This window comes from Leucopleurus acutus (assembly GCF_964270905.1).
Source record: "Leucopleurus acutus genome assembly, chromosome: 11".
NCBI classification, from domain to species: domain Eukaryota; kingdom Metazoa; phylum Chordata; class Mammalia; order Artiodactyla; family Delphinidae; genus Leucopleurus; species Leucopleurus acutus.
The window spans coordinates 90,098,694-90,123,442 of NC_139152.1; the positions used below are offsets into that span (position 1 = coordinate 90,098,694).

The 24,749-nt window shown below is 45.9% G+C and overlaps 1 protein-coding gene across 1 annotated transcript in view; it reads right to left on the reverse strand.

The window, feature by feature from the left end:
* LARGE1 (LARGE xylosyl- and glucuronyltransferase 1) overlaps positions 1 to 24,749 on the reverse strand; it is a gene marked incomplete at its 3' end in the record, with an annotated part of 588,892 nt that overhangs the window by 87,685 nt on the left and 476,458 nt on the right. Inside the window, exon 8 of the mRNA XM_082850531.1 lies at positions 93 to 205. Within this exon, the coding sequence (XP_082706657.1) occupies positions 93 to 205 (113 nt within the window). The remainder of the gene's footprint in view (positions 1 to 92; positions 206 to 24,749) is intronic.

Genomic DNA, 24,749 nt, shown 5'->3' on the forward strand with positions numbered 1-24,749 from the left:
CATACAGATCTGGAAGAATAATGCAGACTCAAGTTTGAGACACAGCAGCAGGGTGCTCAGGAATAACCGTACCTTCTAAGCTGCCTACTTACCTGATCAGCTAAGGATGTGGACAGCATGCCCATCAACTCCCTCTCTGCAGTCAGCCTCCACATCTGCTCCCACTTCATCTTCCGCAGCTTATCCAGAAGCAGCAGGATCACCCCTAGACAACAGTATAGGATGGAAGAGAGGAAAAATACGACAGTAAGAGAGACAGCCAGGCACGCCTGTCTACGTGTTTTGGAGATGAACACATCTGGATCCACCCCAGGCTCTGCCGGGTACTCAGGATGAGACGTTAAACAATCTCTCTGAAATATCCTCATTGTATGGAGAACGTTAACACAGACCTCAGAAGCTGTCCCGAGGACTAAGTGAGACGGGCAGAGGAGCCCAGCGCTCCCTGGAGATGATGGCTGCACAACAACGTGAATGCACCAAACGCCACTGAACTGTACACTTAAACACGGTTAAGACGGCATTTTTATGTTATGCTTATTTTACCACCAAAAAAAAAAGCCTAGCACTGCACCTGACACATAGCACATCACCTGTAAGCACAGATTCTCTCTTACGCTTTTCTCCAGATGTAAGACAACCTACCTAGGGTTAGCTGATGGATGGTGTTTATACAACATATGCCATTTATCTTTACAGAAACAAAGCAGATCCTCTCTGACTTTATTCTGGGTATGTCTTTGCCAATTTGCTTTATACCTACTGATAAGCCATTATGAGCTCGTTGCAGTATTCCTGGTTTCGACAGACTTCTTTGGTCCAACAGAATCAACACAGATGGAAACTATGGTGAAGGCTGTGCTGATGCTGGGTGTTCAAGATGGGGCTCCAAGAGCCTTTGGGTTCATAAGATACTAATAGTCAGAGGCTGCTTCCTCCTCCTTGCCACCTTCTTTTTTTGCGGTTAGTTCTCATGGGGAGGGACCTGAATGAAGGGGGGGATTGTCTAGGAAGGGAAATTGCCATTGTATACACCTTTGTATTTTTTAAAATGTTAAAAACAACTAAATGTATTATTCAGGTAAAAATACATTAGTAAAAGTCTAAAAAGAAAAATACATTTTGGCTTAGCTGAATGGCTTAGGAGTAAATGTCTACCACCAGGTCGGTGAGAGCATGCAGAGACAGTACAGAGCACAGAGCACGACAGCCGAGAGAAGGTCCCTGCAGTTCCTCTGGTGGATGGAACCGTGGCCGTGACGGCCTCCCCAATCAATACGCCTCAGGAAGCTTAGCTCAGCAGAAGAGTCAGTGGAGAAAACTCCAGGCAGCTGAAAAATGATCTTAGTTGATACCTAGTGCATTTTCTAAGATTGCCGGAAAGAAACTGATTCCCCAAATCACACATAAATGTCAACACGGAGACTTTTTTCTACTTATTCCAGTGGCACATACTTGGAGAAAAAGTATATTCACTATTCTTTAAAAAAAAATTTTATTTATTTATTTATTTTTGGCTGTGGTGGCTCTTGGTTACCGCGAGCGGGCTTCTCATTGCGGTGGCTTCTCTTGCTGCGGAGCACGGGCTCTAGAGCGCAGGCTCAGTAGTTGTGGCTCGCGGGCTCTAGAGCGCAGGCTTAGTAGTTGTGGCGCACGGGCTTAGTTGCTCTGCAGCATGTGGGATCTTCCCGGACCAGGGCTCGAACCTGTGTCCCCTGCATTGGCGGGCGGATTCTTAACCACTGCATCGCCAGGGAAGCCCAAAAGGATATTCACTATTTAGTGAAAGGTGTTTGTTCAGGTAGAGAGTTGAAATAAAATATATATGGTTATGGGAAGAATAGGATAATACACAGAGATCTGAACTTGTAAGTCAGAAGGGCAAAGCATATTTATTGCATATCTCCCTTGTGCTTTGTTAGGTTTTTTTGCACATCGATAAGGTAAATATTGTCATCCTTATTTTGCAGGTGGGGAAACTGAGGGGGGCGGGTGGGTCAGACACTTGAACAGTTCACAGTACAAGAGCAGCTCTACGAGATCCAAACTCAGATCTGCCTGACTCCAAAGCTGGTGCTTCTTCAGCTATACCACACAGACCAGAGCCCCAGCAATGCCTCTGGGGAGTTCTGTGACTCAGGCCAAGGCCTTCTCCTTTTCTGACTTTTGGTTTCTACCTGGGTAAAAGGAGGAAAATGCTACTTGCCTTGCAAACTCAGAAAACTGCCACGCCCCCTAGTGGTAGGCTGGTAAATGTTTAACCACCAGCTAGCTCTTCAGGGGAAAAACACCCCAAACCTTGATTTGTAGCGACTGCTGATTGCCATCGTGTAAATACTCTCATTGTGGCCGATTTCCAGCTACTGATGTGATGTCATCAAACAAGCAGTTGGGAAGGACTGAGCACAATTGGCCCTCCTGAGCTAGGGGGAGTTAGGTCCAGCACACCACTGAAAGTGTTCCCCAAACACGGGAGGAATTTTAGAAATAGCAAAATTCACCACAAGGGTATTATTTGATTGCTTCTTTGGGGGAGAAAGGAAAGAAAAATTGACAGCGTTACAAAACAAGAGAATATAGTGACGGATTCAAGAAAATAGATTCCAGTCACACATATGAAAGAGAATTCCACTAAATCTTATTGCAGAAACTAATGCTAATTAGATTTAGAATTAGGGCTAGATGCTCCAATATATAGAAAAAATGAGGAATGCAGAAACTATAAACAATGACGAAAGATTGAAAGCCTCTGGAGGCATCAATGGTAGATCTATCAGTCTCTGGAGACTGAGCTGAGAATTGATGCTTTTAAATGGTGTTAAGACTTAGCAAGTCCTAAGTGGCAGATGTGACTCCATACAGTTTGCCAGGCTAGTTGAAAAGAGGTAGGGGGATGGTCCAGAACAGAAGACTAAAGGCAGAAATGTAGGGTCCTTCTCCCAGTTACCCAACCTTCTCCTTTGTGTGATTTTAATTTAACTTTTAGAAGCATGAACTATTTCAAACTAACAGAAAAGTACCAAAACTAATATGACAAATACCTACCACCCCGATTTAATAAATGTTAATATACTGCCACATTTGCTGTTCATAATAAAATGTCACAGGTAAATGAGAAGCTCCACCATCTCACTGTAGCCCTCCCTCTCCCAAGGGTAACCAGTATCCTGGAGTGACTGGGTTTCACTTCCCTGCATGTTTTTTTTAATTTGTATTCTCTATGCATATATTAATAAACAATATATGGCATTTTCAGTATGTTTCCCAGTGCATATTTTCTACTCTAACTTACCTTTTCACCCAATGTTATGGCTTTTAAGAGTTAACCATGTTACGGTTTCAGCATCTAGTTTATTCATTGTAATCACTTTATTCATTCCTTGTATAGCTGCACCACAGTTTACTTGTGCATTCCGCTGCTGAAGGACATTTTGGCTGTTTCCCATGTTTCTGTTCTTATAAACAATGCTGCAATAAACATCCTAATCCCAATTCACTGGGCATACTTCCGAGCACTCAGCTGGGGTACAGCCTCCCATGTTGTACAAGGATTGCTGTGTTGATGGTGCTATTTGTCTTGAAACATCTTGAATTGCCTCATCTTCCTTTTCTCTTACAAATTAGGCCATCACAGAGACTCATGGAGTCTACATTTAAAGTGCCTTTCACATCTCTTCTTTTACTCAGTCAACAGTTATTTGTTGAGCACCTACTATGTGCAACCTAACTGAAATTTGTTTTTTAAAAAAATTGATGGGGCTAACATTGGTTTATAACACTATATAAAATTTCATGTGTACAACATTATACACACATAGATACAGAGAATAGAGTCGTGGTTATCAGAGGGGAAGGTGGAGAGGGTGAAATGGATAAAAGGGGTCAACTCTAGGGTGATGGATGGAAACTAAACTTTTGGTGGTGAGCACACTGCAGCGCATACAGATGTTGAAATATAATGTACACACAATTCATTTTAGAGGCACCTTTTGAGTAACTCCTACAGTTCTATTCACTGGGTTAACTGGGGACTCAGCAGTTCATAAAACACAGTCCTTGTTCTTGGGGAGCAAGGCCTAACAGGGAAGGGAGATGGGTAACCAAGAAAATGGAAAACAGTGACAGATAAGAGATGTGTGAAGAACCGTGGGGAGCCGGGGACAGGGGAACTGATTGTGATCTGGGTGTGGAGGGACCATTAGGGAAAAGCTTCCTGAAATAACTGATGTCCAAACTGAAATCTAAAAGAGGCAGAGGATTACCTGCTGAAGGTCAGGCCAGACAGACTTCTCCCTTCAGGGCTGTGAATGTCAATCAGGCAGCAGATCTTTTCTACCACATTTGAATAGCAGACCTTAAAAGGTAATGACCCATTTCCCTCTCTTCTCTCAAAAAAGACAATTAAAAAGAGGCTGCATAAAGTTGTCTAGCATGGGTGAAAACATTTGTCTTTGCTCATAAATCTATAATTAACCACAGGTTATTTGTGGAATAAATATCCCCGTATCCTCACACTGATGCAGTAGAATGAATTCCAGCAACACAGGCATTTTTGTAGCTATCACAGAAGGGAGCTGTATGTAACATGAAAACTGTGCTGGACTTGGAAACGTAAGTCCTGGTTTTGAGGCCTGATAGGATCACTTATTGCAATATCTCTTTAAAAAAGCCACTGGGATCCTGAGCCCCAGTTCCTTATTTGTAATAAGGGGACAATCCCACATTAGCTCCAAGATGATTATAAGGGCTTAAAAATTATATCTTTAAAAGCATCTGGTATATGCCATGATTTATTATTTCCTATCTTGAAGTAAAGATCCTATGAGAAGTCCAAAAAAAAAAAAAAAAAAAAAAAACGTACTGGGCTTCCCTGGTGGCGCAGTGGTTGAGAGTCTGCCTGCCGATGCAGGGTACACGGGTTCGTGCCCCGGTCAGGGAAGATCCCACATGCCACGGAGCAGCTGGGCCCGTGAGCCATGGCCGCTGAGCCTGCGCGTCCAGAGCCTGTGCTCCGCAACAGGAGAGGCCACAACAGTGAGAGGCCCACGTACAGCAAAAAAAAAAAAAAAAAAAGTACTGAGTACAGTAGGAACAGTACTCAATATTGCTGACTTGAGAAATATTCATTGAGAATAAGTATCCATACCCCAAACTCCTCTATGAGCCTGAACTCACTGGTCTCTCTAAAAATCTCCTGTGCGTGTAGAATGCACTGGACGCTTAAAAATTGTGACATATTGCCAGGTCCATATTGCTTCTTAGTCTTCTGTCAATAGTCACTTAGGGTGTCACCACCAGCATGACTAAGATGTCCCTTGGGGTTATTGCAAGTGGCCACTAAGGGCTACAACCCACAGGAAGAAAAGAAATTGTTGGAAAGAAAATCCACCCCAAGAACAATCATGTGAGTAAATTACGTTCTTAAGCAGCTAAGGAGTCTGTTGAACCTGTCAAATATAATCACACGAATATGTACTTACAACAGAATCTGCCTGTTTCTTCAAAGGTTGGGAGTTTGTACCCAGATTGTACAAGAGCTAAAAAAACAACATTTCCAGGGAAACATAACTCTAACTACTTATTGACCTAACTCCTATGGTGCTGGGGAGATACCCTAATTAATGACTGTGAAGGCCTTCGGAAATATGAAGTGGTGCCTAAAAGTTTGTAAATAACAGTTACAGAAACTATACATTTCTTCATTAAGGTACCTAATCATCACGCATTAAACTTGCTTGATTCCCACTCGAATTAATACAAATCGTGTGCACACAGGCAATGTGGGAACAAGCTTTTTAAGTGAATCCTAGTTAAAATGATGAAAATGGCTCCTTCTGAAATGGGACCCTTTCAAGCTGAAACAACACAGCTTTGGCTTTGGAATAAGTGCCCCCAGAGGGACGTTGACACTGCTTCCCTGCTGTCAGGGGGACAGGGGTGCCAAAAAGCTTGACTCTGGCCTTTGCTGCTGCGCCATCTGCCCTTTCCATACTTGCCGCTGGGGTCTGGGAGCATGGTGCAAGCCCTTTGCCCTGGAGGCCAGCACTCTGCACAGAGGCAGCATGCCTTGAATTTGAAAGGCCCTCCCAATGGAGCTGGCTGGGATGCGTGGCACTCACACAGCCTTACCTTCTCCTGCTGTGCTGGGTGGGAGCTTAAGAGACCAACACTAAATAAATAAATGAATAAATAAATTAAAAATCAAAGGCTTCTCCTGTGAACATCTGGTCCAGAGGAAGGGCGTTGTTTCATCTGTGGATCAGAGGACAATGTTTTTTTTTTCCCAAACTGAATATGTAGTAACATCTCGGTAGCCAATATGGCAGGGAAAGGAAGCTGGATGTGGATGCGGACAGAGAAAATAATGCTTTTTTAAAAAAATGAGCGAGATATTGATTTTTACCAATGCGACTGTAAAAGGGAGAACAGACTAAAAATGGTGACAATGCTGATGACTGTCACCTACTATTAATTAAGCAACTGCTGTATCCTGAAGACAAGGTGCCTAACCTAGATGACCTCTGACTCTTACGACAAGCCTGCTAGGTCGATGGAATGATCCCCATTTTTGAGATGAAGAAACCAAGGCTTGCACTTAGCTAGTGGGTGGCAAAATTAGTCTCGCTCTTAGACCTGTGGTCTTTCAGCCACGCCATGCTGCCTCCTGGCGTGCGTGTGTGTCTGTGTACACGCCCATAGTAAATATGGCGAGACCTTGCTGAATCGGTGGCCTAAAACCAAAACAAGTCAGGGAGCTCCTGGAGGAACAGTAATGTGAATGTTTGGGGAACTCTGTGAAGACCACAGGCCAGAACCAGACTACATGTGTCAGAACCTGGGAGAGACCAAGCGTACAAGACCAGGAGAGGCAGGGTGGCCCTGTGTGACTGAAGCTGCTCGCACAGGTGGGTTCTAACCAGGTATAAGGGACCATGGGGGGCAGTCAAGAACTATTTCAATCAGCACACGGTTCCAGAGCTAACTTACATCAACTCTCCCTCCCACACGGCACAGAAATCCTCTTCTTTCTGCATCTGAGTCCACAACCTCGCAGCCTGTGTTGGACCACCTCTTGCAGGCCAGGAGAACGCCTTAAAACCCTTTCAGCGAATGGACAACCTTAAGCTCATGTTATGAAAACCTGCTGTTTAAGAGGAGGTTCTACCATTGTCTTCTTTCTTTCTTTCTATCTTTCCATGGAGCCAGTTTTCATCCTTCAGCCAAGCTAAAGAATACGGCTAGAACTGACCTGGTCAATTCTGATCACGCGCTTCCTTAATTCAGAAGAAGAAACTGAGGTCCAAAGTGGCTCCCTGATGTCTTCAGACCAGTTCAGAGCAGGTTTCAGATTAAACCTTTTATTCCTCAAGGCAGTGTTTTCCATGGCCTTCTGCAGGATGCTAATAGGTGTTGTGGGAAGCAGGTAGTTAGCTGTGTTAAATAAGTTTAGTAGATAGCGGGTTAAATAAAGTTAAACAGTGTTGGTTTTAGCAGTGTGCATATGGCGAATCTCAGAGGTGGTTACCACATCCAACACCTTCTAGACTTATTTACCAGGACCTCTTCCCCGCGCCCCTGCTCTCCCCCAGGAAGCTGGTAGAATATTGCTTTTCCCTTCACTTCCACCTGCATTTTCTCAGCTCTCCACCTGCACTGTAAGGGCTGATACACGAAAATGAAGATTTATTCTTTGGTCCTTTAGCATTTCTTGTGGCTTCACTGGCTTGAACCAGAGAAAGAAAACTTTAAGTGGGCACTGAGTGGTTGGCTACACAGGAGGCTCTGGGGAAGATGCCGGCCCTCATCGTGGAAATGTTTATGACAATGACCCACATAACTTCGACTTTCCTCTCTTCTGCTTTGAAGCACTAGAGTCCTCTTCTCATGCATGATGACCCAATAGAGGTGAGTTTATAAAAGTTCACCTACTTTAAAATCCCCTGATTTTACCTAGGGCTCACTTTTGATCATAAAAAGCGAAAGGAGAACCTTTTAATTTATAAGTGTTTTTTTTTTTTTTCTCAAAAGCTCTTTATCAGAGAGAGAAGATGGAAATCCTTCCACCTGAAGCCTTCCCTGACTTTGCTGGGATTTCTGAAAGTGCGGATGGATGTAGTATAAAGGGCTGCTCAGACCTTATAAAAGGCTGGTCACTCACTCACTCATTAATTCATTCAATAAACGTCCATCAAGCGACTTCTACGTGTCAGGCACTAGGTACACAGAAATGGAAAACACAGTGGTCCCTGCTCTGAAGCATCTGGAGGTGCTGTGGGCACTGAAATAGAGAGGTGTGTTCTGGGCAAGCGAGGTTGGTTCCTTTAAAAGGAGGTGGGTTCAGATCTCATGTCATGGGGAGCGGTCCTTTAAGAGAACAGAATTGTACCATATCTCTTCCTCTCACTGAACAGAACTGTGATAGGACTGAGAACATAAAGGCTTTGGTGGCTGGCAAATGCATTTTAGCCAAGATTTTTATAAGTAAACTTTTTACTGAAGTATAATATACATTCAGAAAAGTACACAGATCCTAAGTACACAACGTGATGAACTTTCACGAAGTGAAATCGCCATTGTAATTAGAACCTGGACCAAGAGACAGAACATCACGAACAGACCAGAATCCCCCTCATATTCACACATACACCCACTGTCCTGCCACTATCCTGAATTCTTACACCACAGTTCAGTTTTATCAGGTTCTGAATTATATATAAATCAAATCATACAGTATTCACCCTTCTTATGACTGGCCTTTTGGCTCAGTAGTATTTCTGGGAAGCCCATTTGCATTACTGCACGCTGTTGTAGTCCGTTCATTTAATTCTGTATCGTTACCTACACTATGAATATATCTCACCCTAGTTATCCATTACCTTGCTGACGGACACGTGGGATGCTGCCAGCTTTGAAAGCCGTTGTAAACATTCTTGAACACGTCTTTTGGCGTCATTTGTATGCGTGTCTGTTGAGTGCAAACCTACTGTAGTTAAGGTAGTTATTAAAGACTCTCCAGCCTGTCTCTTTCAGTTTGAAGAAAGTATTTTATGGATCTGTATAGGGGAAAAATATAGAGTGTCCAAGGTGTTGATCTTAAAACGACCACTGAACAAAAGGGAGCATGTTTTGATGCTCAGAAAAGCCAGAAGTAAATGCAAGAGCTGAGCACCGCGCCACAGAGCTTGCCTGGGGGTCCACAGCCCCACGCGCTTTCTAGCAGGTACTGAAAAATAACTACTCCCTGAACAGAAGTCCGATCTGCTGCCTGGCTTGCTGGAACGGAGATTTTAATTTTTAACAAATCACAAGCCTTCATCTCCCTACCGGCCTGGCTAGATGCTTCACTGCACAGGATGATGTTTCAGTTGCTCACCAAGAAGGGAGAGACGGCTCGGATAGCCGGGCAGTGCAGACCAGGTGCACGTGCGCTAGAGCCTGCCTGAGCGCCGAGCTAATGGACTGTGGAAGGGCAAGGAGCATTCCTGCCATTTCCAACTTGAACAAAGTGAACCCACACGGAAGGGCACGCTACGTATCTCTTCATCATTCAATCGTTCACGCACACGAGGAACAAGCAGGTGCTGAAAGAACAGGAGGTATGCAGGGGAGGTATGCAGAGCTCACGGCCATCACAGACGGAACTGCCTGGGATCCCTGGTGGCAGATTCCCCGTCGGAAGCCTCGCGACAGACTGGAGGGTGGGAGGAAGGAGGGTGCCGTCCTCCCTGTGCGCTCTCGAGTCTGCAGTGTCTCCAGCGGGGCCTGTCTCCCCTCCCCTGCAGCTTCCTCTGGGCGCGGCTCTAGTTCTCACTGGTGTCTGGCAGCATCGCCTCTTCTTTGTATCTTACTATGGGCTGAACTGTGTGCCCCTCTCCCCCAATTCATATGTTGGAGTCCTAACCCCCACCCAGGACCTCAGGATGTGACTATATTTGGAGGTAGGGTCTTTAAAGAGGTGTTAACTTAAAATGAGGTCATTGGAGGTTCCTAATCGAGTAGGACCAGCATCCTTATAAGGGGAAACCTGGGCAGACAGGTACAGAGGGACGGCCATGTGCAAACACAGGGACGAGACAGCCATCTCACGAGGAAAGGCCAGAGGCCTGAGAAGGAACCAACCCTTGATCTTGGACTTCCAGCCTCCAAAATGGTAAGAAGATAAGTTCCTGACATCTCAGCCATCCAGTTCGTGGTCCTTAGCCGTGGCGGCCTTCGGAAACTAACACGTATCTCTTGGCCCAGAGCTGGTCACAGCTGCCGCTTCTGCCGGTCTCTGGTGCCTCAGCCTCCTTGCCGACACCTTCAGGGCTCTCTGTCCATCCCATCAACAGTCCCTTCATTAAAATACCTTGAATTACCTGATAAGATGATGGGATCCTGACTAGTGACATGTATGTTGTTTCATTTAATTCCCTGACTGCCTCTGTGAAATTGGGATGGTTACACTTCTTCTACGTGTAAGGAAGCTGAGGCTGTACAGCTCATGAGCGGCAGAGACTTGAACGTAAGTGTTTGGACTCCAGCTCTGATACTTTCTGTTGCTCCCTTAACTAGTTTGAGAATGATAGCAAGAAGAGAGTCACTTCCCAAGTCCCATATTTGGATTACATGGGGATCTGACCACAGAGATTAAAGGTCCCAGCATCAATCCACATGTCAGCTCCATGCTTACTAGCTGCACGACCTTGGTTAAGTGACCTAATTACTGCTCTACGGTTCAGTGTACTCTTCTGTAAAATAGGTATAAATAATAACTCATAGGACTGTGATAAGGATTAAAAAAGATAAAGTAGACCACTCAGCACAGTGACTAACACAAAGGCTAGTTTCAATTAAGTAAGTGCTACTGTTATTACCTGGGGCAGATTTTTTTAAAACCCAAACTAAGCTCCTATTCACCTGTAGGCACTGAATCCACCACTCATAAGCTGACCAAAAATAAATGATGACACTGATAGCTAACAAAGCTGGCAGCAACCCACTACTAGGTACCTGCCAGGCCCCAGGCAGGGGCCCCAGGTACTGTGTTAGGGATGCCCATCACCTCTATTCCTTAAAACACCCCAGAAATACTAAGTAACTAAGAAGCTAAGAAGTAAGAAGCTGAACACAGTTTCATCCGGCTCCCAAGCCCATGCATTTTCTAATACCGTTGTTGATAAGACGAAGTAGGACGTGACTAGTACAGGTAATCAGATGCAGAAAAGCACTACGTAACCCAGTCTACGCCCGCGACGTCAAGATGCAGTGAGTGTAGATACGTACAGGTGGCCCTGTATCTCACGTCCTCTGTACCCACAGTTTCCAACACCATCTACAGCACACAGTTGGTCTGCTCAAGATGGCCATAATGACCTGCACTTGTGTTGAACTGAAGTGAATTCTTTCCGGGGAGTTGGATCTCAATAAGCAAGTGTCCAGAGCAGAGGAGGGGCTGAGATAGCTCTTCTATTCATGCGAATCCCTATCGTACCAAAGCCGACTTCAAGGGGACATTTCAATGGGGTGAGTAGGCAGTTCTGTCTCCTTGTTTCCTAGAACAACCATAGTTCTAGAGAAGGCTTTGGATTTGGTCGAGTGCTGGCCCTGTAGTGCTGTAAAGACTTGGAGGCCCGAGATGAAGATTAATTCTGGATCCACTATTTATTTTCCATAGAACCTGGGGCCCGTGTGCGAATGTCTGTAGACTTCTCTTTCCTAGCCTGTAAAATGGTTATGGTGATATTACATTTTTTTTTCCCGCTCAGTCGATACCTGTTGAGAGTCTCCTACGTACCAGAACCCATTCTGAAAGCAGAAATCCTTATCCTTGTGGAGGCTTTACATGAATAGAAGACAGACGATAAGCAAAGTAGGTTAAACATACAGATGATATATGATGATAATGATAGAGCACAGAAAGGCAGGAAGACTCAGGTGGGGGACCTGTTGAAATTTTCAATGGGTGGTTGGCGAAGGCTTCTCTGAGAAGGGGATGTTATTTAAGCAAAGACCTGCGGGAGGCGAGGGAGCATGCCACGCTGATAATGGGGCAAGAACTCCGGCAGAATCACCTGCAAGTGCAAAGGCCCTGAGCGAGCTGATATGCTGCAGAACGGTGAGGAGTGCCTGCCTCTTGGGCTGCTGTGAACGTTAAACAAGTAAATAATCCATTTGAAGTATCACATTCATAACAACTGCTCAATAAATGTTAGCTAGCACTATTAACATTATTCCCGTGGGCACACAAAGGGCCCTATCTACTAGAAAGTGAATCTGGCAGGCAAGGAGGCCGTGGTAACCCTTTGGGGTCTGAACCTTCACGAATGAATGTGCTCTCTGCTCTCTGCCCGCCTGATGTGGCAAACCCACAGGCTGCCCCGTTCATGGGAGAGGATTTCCTCCAAATTGGATTAGCGGGGCGTGCACTGAGTGCTGGGGAAAGAGGAGGGAGAACTAAACCCAGCTTTTTTGTGGTGTCAATCATTTTAAAGAATGTGCAAAAGGATCCCCGGTTCAAGCTTTTGGGCAAGAGTAATCAGTGTCCTTCCCTTGATGACTTTTCCAGTAACACAGAAAGAAGGATGGGGGCGGGGGAAAGTGGAACCAAGCCCTTTATCCTTTTAAGGAGCTCTTTAATGCAGGGTGAGATGCCTCCCCAGAAACAAATTTCTGCTTCTGTTAAGTGGGGGAGGGGAAGCGTGGTGAGAGCTCTACCTGTCAGCAATCATTCCGGGGGACTCTTCGGAATCACGATAACCAAAGAAGATCCCAGATGGATGGACTCCGTATTGGGAGGGTGGGGATCAGAAAATAAAGGAATTTGCTGGCCTCCTGGTGTTGGCTTTTAAGGGCGTGCAGTCATCCTAAGCTATGCTTACTTTTTTTTCCCCCAGCCCTCTTATAACTGGATCTCTTACGAACAATTATGAATCTCTTTAAAATCATGGAATTATACTTTAAAAACCAACCAACCAACCAACCAAACTCATAGAAAAGGAGATCAGGTTTGTGGTTACCAGAGGTGTGGGATATGGGGAGGGGGCATTGGATGAAGGTGGTCAGAAGATACAAACTTCCAGTTTTAAGATACATAAGTGCTAAGATACATAAGTGCTATAAGTGTAATATACAAGATAAATACTGCTAACACTGCTGTATTACATGCGAAACTTAAGAGAGTAAATCCTAGGAGTTCTCGTCACAAGGAAAAATAGTTTTTTCTTTTTCTTTTGTATCTATGTGAGAGGATAGATGTTCACTAAACTCACTGTGGTGATCACTTCATGACGCATGTAAGTCAAATCATGATGCTCTACACCTTAAACTTATACAGCGCTGTATGTCAATTATAACACTGGAAGAAAAAAATCATGAAATTCTGAGCTCTAACTGAGCTAAATATGATTTGCTCTTTCTCCCTCTTGCCTCCATTTACCCCCTACCCTCTCCGCCCCTTGTCCTTCCCAGCCTTCTCTTTGGATGCCTTCCTGGACCCTGCAGCGCAGCTGGCCACGTGTCTCTTCTCCACCCACAAGCTATTCCCTTAACACTACTCATCTTGCTGCTCGGGGTCTCCTCTTGAGTTCTCCAGGGCAGGAGAACCCATCCCTATGGCAGGCCTGGCAGACAGACCCAGAGAATGCTTACAACTGAGCTGATAAATAAATGAATGAGTTCAGAAATAAGACAGAGGACCTGCCCAGAGGTACCTAACAGAAGTTCAATTAATTAACCTGCTGAATGGCTAATTGGAAAAAGGGCTTTGAAACACACAAATAAACTGGTTAAAAACAGATCCTAGAGGCTCTGTACAGTGCAGTTAGCTCGTCCAGGATGGGTGGAGCCAGGACAAATCAGGCCAGGAAGTCAAAACACTGTTCTTGTGTTAAATGACTGTCCATCTCCCAATCATAGCCAGAAGTGTCACAAACTTTGCATCAGGAAGTTCTCTCTGGCCCATCTCCTTAGCCCACTTGCTACCTTTGGGCCAAAGCAGAGGGTTTTGCAAAGAGCTAGGGTCTGAAGTCAGACAGACTTGGGACTGAATCTGGTCTCTGACGCTTCCTGGCTGTGTGACACTGGGACTGTCACTTAACATCTCTGTTCTAATCTGTGAAATGGAGGCAACGATACAGTTCTTTTCTCCAGAGGCAAGTTTCCCTTGGGGAATATTCTACCCTGTGCAGAATTACTCCTGTGGATTTTTTTCCTCAAATACAAGCTTTTTACTTTAATTATACAAAGATTTTGAGGTACCTCTTGGTGATAATTCCAAAAAAGGTAGGAAATGGGGGAGTAGTGTGGTAAGATAAAGCAGTAGAAGGTGCTGGAACGGCCATGCTCCACAGTCCAGAGCCATCTGGAGTATCCCATCTGTGTGTTGACGGAGCCATGCGGGGCCAGAGAGAGGGGCGAGGAGATGACGTAGCGATAAATACCTCTCTAGGAAATACTGAATGATAAGTGAAGGCTACTGGGAGTCTCTTTTGCCGTAGCCATCTAAGTCACAGTTGGAACACACAATTAAGAATGTGTCCCTTGATGTCCTACAATCATATGAACATTTGGAGAGAGGATCAGACATGGGTAGGCAAAGCAAAGCACAGTAATAAATAGCTTATTGACATGCAAGGGGGGGTCCTGTAAAATTATTGATCGAGGAATGATAAATAGGAATTAATCTTACACTAGTCATTATTACTAATTAGTAATGTACAAAAGATCACTGATGTTCTCAGCTAGAGGCTGTCTTTACCACTGTGTTACAGAACAAAATCCAAACTCCAGAGCATCCCATCACGGCCCAGGAAGCTCTTGCCTGATTCCCAGTCTCACCTCAAGCTTCTCCTGCCCCTCACCCCGCAGTCAGTTCCAGAACAAGGCAAGCCCGTGCCCCCACTGGGGCTGCTGGGTTCTTGTTTCCAGGCGAGGCCCATGGCCAGCTCCAGTGCACCCTTCGGGTCTCAGCTAAAACATCTCCTCCTCGGGCTTCCCTGGTGGCGCAGTGGTTGAGAGTCCGCCTGCCGATGCAGGGGACACGGGTTCGTGCCCTGGTCCGGGAAGATCCCACATGCCGCGGAGCGGCTGGGCCCGTGAGCCATGGCCGCTGAGCCTGCGCGTCCGGAGCCTGCGCGTCCGGAGCCTGTGCTCCGCAACGGGAGAGGCCACAACAGTGAGAGGCCCGCGTACCGCAAAAAAAAAAAAACAAAAAAACATCTCCTCCTCAAGAGAGGTCTGCTCCTGATATCCTCAACCACAGAATCCTGGTTAATTACTTTAGGGAGTAATCACACCTGTAACTCCTTTCTTTCCTCCCTCCCTCCCTCTCTCCCTCATAGGTGGGGACGAAAGATTTTAACAGATCACATACATACATTAGTTCCATTCCTTTCCCCTTTATCTTTGGAGACGTCTCTCTCCAGTTAAAAGCAGGACTAGAATCAAAGAAAAATGGAAAAAAAAAAAAAAAAAAGGACTAGATCTCATGCGATTTTGTCCTTTCAGTGCCTAGAAAAGAAATCATATTTGCATAACAACTAAGTTGGGTGAAAGTAACCAATAATTATTGAGCATCTATACTAGTTCTAGATCATTGGGTTCTGTGCTCTGTTTACAATAGCTTATTTAATCCTCACAACAGCCTATTAAGGACATCTTCTTATTCTCATTTGCCTGCTGTGGAAAGCTAGGTGGCACAGGCAAGATCCTGATCCAAGTCTGGATTCCCCAAATTATGTTCCTTCCGCTAAGCTGCAAGCTTTCACTGGTAATCTTTTTCTTAAAGGGCCAGACTGTATATTTTTGGCCCTGTGAGCCAATAAGTCTCTGTTGCAGCTACTCAACTTCTGCCAGTTTTAGCCCCAACGCAGCCACAGACAAAACAAAAATGAATGGTGTGGCTGTGTGTCAATCAATCTTCATTACTGGACGCTGAAATTTGAATTTCATATTTTTATGTGCCACAAAACATACTTGTCTTTTGATTTCTCTTCTCAGTTGTTAAAAAATGTGAAAACCATTCCTCTCTTGAGACAAACAAAAGTAGGTGGTGGGTAAATCTGGCATGAACCAACCTGTGCTGTAAACAGTTAAACATTCCTTAGGAAGATATGAAATCAACTCTGAATGAGATTAAGGGTTAAATGTTTCCTCAGTATATGTGCTGCTGCTGCAACTTGATGCTAGGCTTTTCCTGAAGACGGGAGTCATGTTTTCTACTGCTTTTGTTGTCCCCTTGAGCAGAGCTGACGACGAGCCTGCCTGCACTGCGCTGGGCATTCAGTCTGCGCTGAATACATGTGGGTCCGACCGGCAAAGCTTGCCTGGGAAGGACAGCAACTTGAGCCATTTCTCTCAGATAATTGTCTGAGCTGAGATTCCCTTACTTAGAGCAGGTCCCACAGGGCTCTGCTAACCAATTCAGGATCGGTCTTGCCATTCTGATTCAGATACCTCTGACCTGCTGTGGAGAAATGTCGCATATGCTGTAAGAGGAGATTGGGCAATTGAGGGCCCAGGGCGACAAGGCGGGGGCGGGGGAGGAGGGATGTCTAAGCATAAAGGTGGTTGACAGGAACAGCTCTCAGGGAGATGACTAGGAGGCGGCTCTCTCCTTTTCTATGATGTCACTCACATTTTTTTGCTGGGTTCTGTCAGTCCCAGGGAAAGCCCAGGATGGTAATCCAGACGAGGACAGAGGTGCAAACGAACCACTGGCGGGGAATCCCTGCACCTCCTCCATCTGGGTATTTACGGATGATAATCCCTTGCAATTGCTCCTCAGTCTTTTTTTAAGGTTTGTTTTATTTTAACTTTACTGAGGAATAGTTGACACATAACTGTATTATTTAACGTGTCCAACATGATGATCTGATATACCTATATGTTGTAGAATGATTATCAAGACAATTAATGCAACCATCGCATCACACAGGTAACATAGGTAACTCTCCAAAGAAACTGAAATCAGTATTTTGAAGAGATAGCTACACACCATGTTCACTGCAGCATTATAGCCAAGATATGGAAAAACCTACAAGTCCTTTGAGGATGAATGGATAAAGAAAAACATGAGATAGATATATATCTACAAAAGAAGATTAAGAAAATGTTTCCTCAGTATATGTATATATAATGAGTACACACACACACACACACACACACACACACACACACACACACGCACACACGGTGGAATACTATTCAGCCTTAAAAAAAAACGCAATCCTGCCATCTGTGAGAGCATGGATGAATCTGGAGGGCACTATCCTAGGTCTTTCTTGACAGTAGCCACCTGAGGCTAGGATTCTGGTGTCACTTAAGCATCCCCAGAGCCTAGCGTGGGGCCTGATACTATCCACAGCTAATACTCAAAATATCTCGAGCTGAATGAATATACACAAATTCAAATAGCTAGGGAGTCCTGGAGTCTGGTGATGGTTAGGAAAACAGGACAAAGGGGATAAAGAGGAAAGGTGCTCTTTCCTTTAGGACCTTTCCGAAGAAAGGTAGTAAAGTGCAAATGAGTGTCTTTATAATGCAATACTGGGAAAGACAAGGAAGCATTCCTATCTAGTAGATAGGATATCTGGTAGGTAGGAATCATCTGTATGATTTTATTTTTATTTTTTATTCAAGTATAATTGACTCACAATATTATGTTAGTTTTAGGTGTACACCTGCATGGTTTTAGAAACGACTGACAGAGGGGTCTCATATCAGAGGTTCTGATGGTTTAAGGTGAGCCCTAGACTCACAGCTTTTAAATTCTCCCCAGGTGATTTCAATGTGCAGCCATGATTCTGAAGTATGTTCTAAGGTATGATTTTGAATAATCAGGTAAACCTTCCATAGAATACAGTGAGAACTGAATGAGATCAAGCATGAAAAGCACTTAGCACAGGCTTGGCACCAAGTAAACGCTCAGGGAATGATAGCTGGTGATCTGAACACAATACTGGGCCCTCAATTCGTAGATGGCAGCAGGTTACAAGGTGGTCCACAGCTGTCTACTCCTGTGTATCGGGGAAGGGGCTGGACTTACCCTCTGGGACAGATCTCAGCGACTGCGCCACCAATCTCAAGCACCGAAGCCCTGAGAAGAGACTGCAAGGTAGGCTTAAGCAAGGGCTCTGTTGTTCACTAGCTCTGCTAACTTCTGAAGTCAATTAGCCTCTCTGTGCCACCATCGGCTCCTCTAAAACAGGGATTGCGTGAGCGAATGCACATGAATGCGCGAGTCAAGTCGAAGAGATGGGGACTGTGAACTTGAGAGACCTCCAGGAAATCAGATGCCTCTTCTCATCATAAATATGGCTTCAAGGAAACCGTGCACTGAATGAATACCCGATTATTTTCTTTACGGCAGGAAGATTCAGGATCACATGTTCCCTTTCTCTCCCTTGCACTGCAAACGGAACAACACAGGTGTCAGGGTGGCTGGGACCTGAGTGAGTGACACAGAAACCAGTGACCTTGCATGGATCGGCAGAGTGGGGCAGAAAAGTTTTCGGGAAATGGCCACCTCTTATGTCCACTAACAGGCCAGGTCAATTCAATTAGCCCCAGAGCTGAAATGCCAGAGCCAGGTAGAGTTACCCACAGCAAGGAAAGGGCTCTGCTTTACTTAGCCGCTGGTCCATCACTCATGGCTTCAAAGGCCTAGCTGGATCTTTTAGTCAGAGATCACCTGCCTATGTCAAAAAAAAACAAAAAAAACAAAAAAAACAAAACTGAAATTAAGTTCTGTGTTAGGTGGGTGGAGCTGCTATAGTAAAGTACCATGGACTGTGTAGTTTATGCAACAGAAATTAATTTTCTCAGAGTTCTGGAGGCTGCTCTTATAAAAGAGATCTCACAAAACTCCCTCATGCCTTCCACCAGGAAGACGGCCGTCTATGAACCAGGAAGTGAGCCCTCACCAGACACAGAATCTGCTGGCACCTCCAATCTGCCGGTCCCCAGAACTGTGAGGAACAAATTTCCATCGTTTATAAGCCCCCAGCCTATGGTATTCTGCTATAGCAGCCTAAAAGGACTAAGACAGAATCATTATTCTCAATTCACAGAAGAGGACACTGGGGCTTGGAGAGATGGACTGACTGCCTTAAGTCCAGATGCACAAGCAGTAGGCGACAAACTCAGGAGGAGCGCCCAGCGTCCTGTTCTCCAGTTTGACAGATGCAGCCATTCTAGTTCACCTGGACAATGGCAGGTGAGGGCCAGCTCAGTGGAAAAGTTTTGGTTTTGCTTTTGGTTTCTTTTTGTGTTGTTTCCCATTATGCAGCACACAGAAGCCTTGTGATTTACTTATCAAAGAGGAAGAAAAACCACGAGACTACCAACAGAACTACCCGGGAAATAGAAAGAATCATTTATAAGGAAAATAGTTTGCGCGAAAAGGTCTCTCTTAGAGGGTGAGAAGTTGGGGGCAGGCTTCTTGCACTGAAGGTCAGATTCTGGAAGCCTCAAATTAAATACACATTCTCTCCCGTGAGGCCGTGCAAGGGGAAGGAGGAAGGAATGACAGAGTAACTCTTCTAGAACAGTGGCTTTGGCTCAGGAGGACGGGCGATGGGCAAGCTTGCCATCTTTTCAGGATGCTGCTGGGAAAACTCTTTAGCAGCTCAGTATAATTAGAGGTCCCCCCAACCAAGTCCGATAAGCAGCGGGGCTTGCGCTTGGCTGCGTCGTGAGGGTACTTCAGAGGACCCAGTGCCGCTGAAGGCAATGCGGTGGGTTAAGTGCCTGGGGCCTGCTGATGGGAGCTTCCGCTTAGCGTTTGAACAGGCTGCTCCTCTGCATTAGGAAATGAAAACCTGGCTCAGGGACAAGACATAAATGGAGACAATAAAAATGGCAAGAGGATGTTGGGTGAGGGTGGTTTCTCCCTAGGGCCTTGAGTAAAACTGTGCGTTGTTTAAAATCCCACCAGCCTGCTGGGTAAAGCTGAACTGCCTCTTTAGCATTCAGACCTTAGACCTACCCAGCTCCCAGCCTCACTGCTTACCTGCATGAACCTCCCATCTATCTCCACGGCTGGGCCAGGAATCCTAGCTACCCTGTATTGAGTGCTTCCTGTTTGTCAGGTATTTCCATTCACTTAATCTTTCCAGCAATCCTGTGAGTCTGTACTGATGCCCCTATTGTACAGATGAGGAAAGTCGGCCAAAAAACCCCCAAAATGGAAAAAAAGATGAAGGGATATGCCCAAGGCCATTCTACTAGAAAGGATGGAGACAGAGGTTGGGCACCTAGGCACTCCCTGTATACTGGGCAGAGTCCATGTTGACAGACCAACTATGCATTGTTCCCTGACCCTGCCAAGTATTTCCACACTTGCTGCTCTGTTGGCCTGGAACATGCACTCCACCTTCCCCACTTACAGCCCTCCTGGCTCTGACACTCTTCTCAGTGCATCCAAGCACGTCTCTACCTTAGCTCTCTGTACCATGGATGTGCCCCTCCAACACAGCAGCCAACCACATGGTATTTAATTGTCCTTAACCTCCTGATTTTTTTTTTTTTTTTTTTGCGGTACGTGGGCCTCAAACTGCTGTGGCCTCTCCCGTTGCAGAGCACAGGCTCCGGATGCGCAGGCTCAGCGGCCACGGCTCATGGGCCCAGCCGCTCCGCGGCATGTGGGATCTTCCCGGACCGGGGCACAAACCCGTGTCCCCTGCATCGGCAGGCAGACTCTCAACCACTGCGCCACCAGGGAAGCCCAACCTCCTGATCTTTGAGTCTACGGTGGACCACCTGTAGGGGGCAGGGGGTGATGACAGTGCAAGCAGAGACTACATCTTATTTTTAATTTCTACTCCTGGTGCAGGGTCCAACGCCAGGCCAGTACCTGCTGAGGGCTTCGCCTACTGAATGTGCAACACGGTAAGAACTGGGAATACAGAATGTTTCCCACCAGCAGCTTTCCATGTTCCCTTCCATGCCCAGAAAGGGAGACCAGAAGGCTGGAATTCACTTACTCATTCAACAAATATTTATTGAGAGCTTTCCATGTCCCAGATGGGGACACAGGAATAAACAAAGATCCTTGCCCTCATGGAACTTGCATTTTTATGGGCAAAGTCAGTATGAGTTTCCTCTTGCTGCCATAACAAATTACCTTAGGAGCTTAAAACATATCAATTTATTACTTCACAGTTGTATAGGTCAGAAATCTAGGGGCTGGGCTGGGCTGGGATCTCTGCTTGGACTCTCACAAGGTCAAAATCAAGGTGTCAGCCAGCTTGGATCTTATCTGGAGGCTCTGGGGGGAGAATCTAGTCCAAGCTCATCACGTTGTTAGCAGAGTTCAGTTCCTTGCGGTTGTAAGACTGAGCTCCCCTCTTGTTTGCGGTCGGCTGGGAGACTTTACTGGCTCCTAACGGCTACTTACATCCCTTGTCACTTTGTCCTCTCTATCTTCAAACTAGTAAAGGCACAGTGAGTCTTCCTCATGCTTCAAATCTGAATTTCCTTCTGTAATATCTGTTCTGCTTCTAGGTAGAGGAAGTTCTCTGCTTTTAAGGACTCCTGTGATTAGACTGGGCCTCTTGGATAATCCAGGATAATCTCCCTATTTTAAGGCCCGTAATTACAGCTACAAAGTCTCTTTTGCCATGTAACATAATATAATCACAGGTTCCAGGGATTAGGGCATGGACTTCTTTGCCGGGGTCATTCTGCCTACCAAACAGGCAGCTGGGGAATAATAAAAATTTTATTTTATTTTTATATTTGATATTTTTACTTGATGTATATATTTTATAATGTTGCTGGAAAGTGCAATGAAGAATAATAAATCTGAGTGAGGGGATCGAGGGTGCTCCTTTGGATAAGATGGTCAGGGAAGCCCACCATGACAGAAGTGGACAGAAGGAGGTAATGGGATGCGCGGGTGGCGGGGGCAGCGCGGGAGGCTGGCAGAAGAGCAGTCTGGGCAGAGGGCTGAGGCCCAGGGTGGGAATGCACTGGGCAACTGTCAGGAGGTCAGCGGGGCTGAAGGAGTGCCCAAGGAAGAGCAGGGGCCACGTGACTAGAGAGTTAGCCGAGGCCAACCCAGGAAGGCTCTTTTCCCCTGCGCTGTGCTTTGCCATTATTCACTCTGGGCTGCTGGTGGTCTTTACAAACTCTAGAGCTAAGGCGGGAAAACAGGACCAGGTGCATGGCTCTAAAGCACGATAATCGAGAGCTCAGAGGGCATGGAAGGCAGAACCGATGGCATTCGGAATCTGAGCACTTGGAGAATCTGATTTGAGCATTACTAGACTGTAGCGAGGGGAACAGGAATGGCCCAGACATGGGCTAAGCATCTGGGGCTTGGTGAAGGCCTGCCTGATGTCTCTGATCAGGGGATGTGAGGCATGATGATGCGAAAGGAACATACACATCCAGGTCCACTCCTGCTTGGGGGTCTCTGCACTTGCCTCTCTCTCTGCCTGGAACGCTATTATTCTAGATCTTGTAGATCAAGCCATCTTGTAGCATGGCGACAACTTCCAGTCCTCAGGTCTTTAGCTCAAATGTTATTCCCTCAGAGAACCCTTCTGTAAAAGATGGCTCTTTCTAGAAGAATCCAATTCCCTCCATACTTCCCAGCCATCACATTATGTCAGGGTTTCCCAGACTCAGAACTACTGACATTTTGGGCTGGACAGTTCTTCGCTGTAGGAGACTCTCCTGTTCACTGCAGGATGTGTGGCAGCCTCCCTGGCCTTTACCCACTAAAGGCCAAGAGCATCTCCCTAGTTGTGACAATGAAAAATGTCTCTGGACATTGCCAATGTCCCCTGGGGCACCAAATCTGCCACCAACGCCCACTGATAACCGCTGTTCTATGTCACTGTCTTCAAAACAGCATCTTCCAAAATTATTTATTTCATTCGACCACAAATACTTACTCAATGTCTAGTATATGCCAGGAATGATTCTAGGTACAGGAGATAAAGCAGGAAAATTAACAGACAGAATTATTACAACCCCTGAGGAACTTATATCCTCATGGAAAGAGACAGATAGCTAAGAAGAAAATGGACAGAATGATCATAGGCCAGAAGGCGATAAACACGGTGGAGGAGGAAGAGGCAGGGTGGGGGCACGAGGCTGCAGTTTGCAGCCGGAGAGACTCACGGGGGTCGTGTTCAAGGAACAGAGGGAAGGCAGAACGACGGGCGCTGGGTGGGTGCAGGAGCCCAGGAGGAGACGGCACCAAAGGACACCAGGGCAAGACTGCTTCTCTCCCACAATGACAAGCAACCTCCCATGAAGAGGGCTCCTTTTTGTCTTGGTCAGTGGCATCCCCAGGCCAAGAAAGGTGAATAGACAAATGAGTGGTCAGCTCTGGGGAGGGAGAGCTCAGCCCCAGGTGTCTTCACTGGACAAGAGACAGAGTTCCTATCAAAAGATGCGGAAGAGCCACATTGTGGGGCCCACTTTTGAACCTCAAATAGAAAAGGAAAAGGCAAGTGCTAATCTCTGATATTTATTGATCCAGACACTGTCTCAGGCACTTTTCAAATATTATCTCATTTCTTCAGCAAAGCAACCCTGTTAGGTGGGAACTCTTTTTGTCCTGACATGATAACTAAAGAAAAGATTGGTAATTGCCCAGAACCATGAAGGCAGGACTCGAACCCAGGGTAGTTCACCTCCAGAACATAAGCAATACTGTCTTTTAGCAGGAAGAATGAAACAGGAGGTCCAGAAGCACAGGGTGACGGCCAGCCGCCCTGCAGTCTCTTTGGCTACTTTTAAGGGATGACGACATGCACCCGCTGCTACATTTACTGAGCACTGACGACATGCCCAATCTTGTCCTATCAGAGTAAATGTACTCTGTCACCTCATTGGCCTACAACAGTCCTTTGTGAGGCAGAAACAACAGCCACCTCCATCTCACATGTGAATAAACCCGGGCTCAGAGAAGCAGTGACGTGCAGCGAACCAGGGTATTAGGTCCCCAGAAGAGAAGAATGCGATGTATCGTTCACCTTCTCTCCCTCAGATATCTAAGGGGTCATCAGGCGGACGAGGGAGACTTATTCCGTATGAACCCACAAAGCAGCGCTAAGGCCAAAGGAGATTCTGGTTCAGGATATGAAGTGGACAAGCTCTGGGTAAAATCCCTGTGCTCTACGGCAGGACCTTACTGTTTACCCATTCTACATATGCTAGTTTGCACCTACTAATCCCAAACTCCCAATCCATCCCTCCCGCAGCTCCCCCAGGACAGGAAGCACTCTTATTAGTTGACATCAACCTCCAGGGAGATCTTGGGCACATCACGGCTTTGCGTGTGAGTCAGCCCGTTGAACACCTGCAACGCCTTGGCTTCATGACTCTTAATGGGGATAGAACCCCTTTCCGGGACAGGCTGGCACAATGAAGAGTATTCCTGCATCCTGCGTGGGTCCCACTGGACATGCACGTTATACTTGTGTATAACTGTCATAACTATCTGAGTCTGAAACTAATACTACTTCCAAAACAGAGTGCTTTTCTGGGCATCATTTAACGGACACTGAACTTGGAATACAAGCAAAGATGGTTATTTCCTGCTGCCTGAAGAGTTGTTTACTAGATTGGAAAACTTCTCACAGATGGCAAACCCCGCTCACGGAACCTGGACCGCCAGTGTCCCATTAGAACCATCTTGCTTTGTAGCTGCCACACTGAAGACAGCTCTCTCCCGAGCACAGGCATACAAGCATCTAGTACTTCATTAACTTCATTACGCCTTTGACTATAGCCAAGCCTGAGCAATTACACAT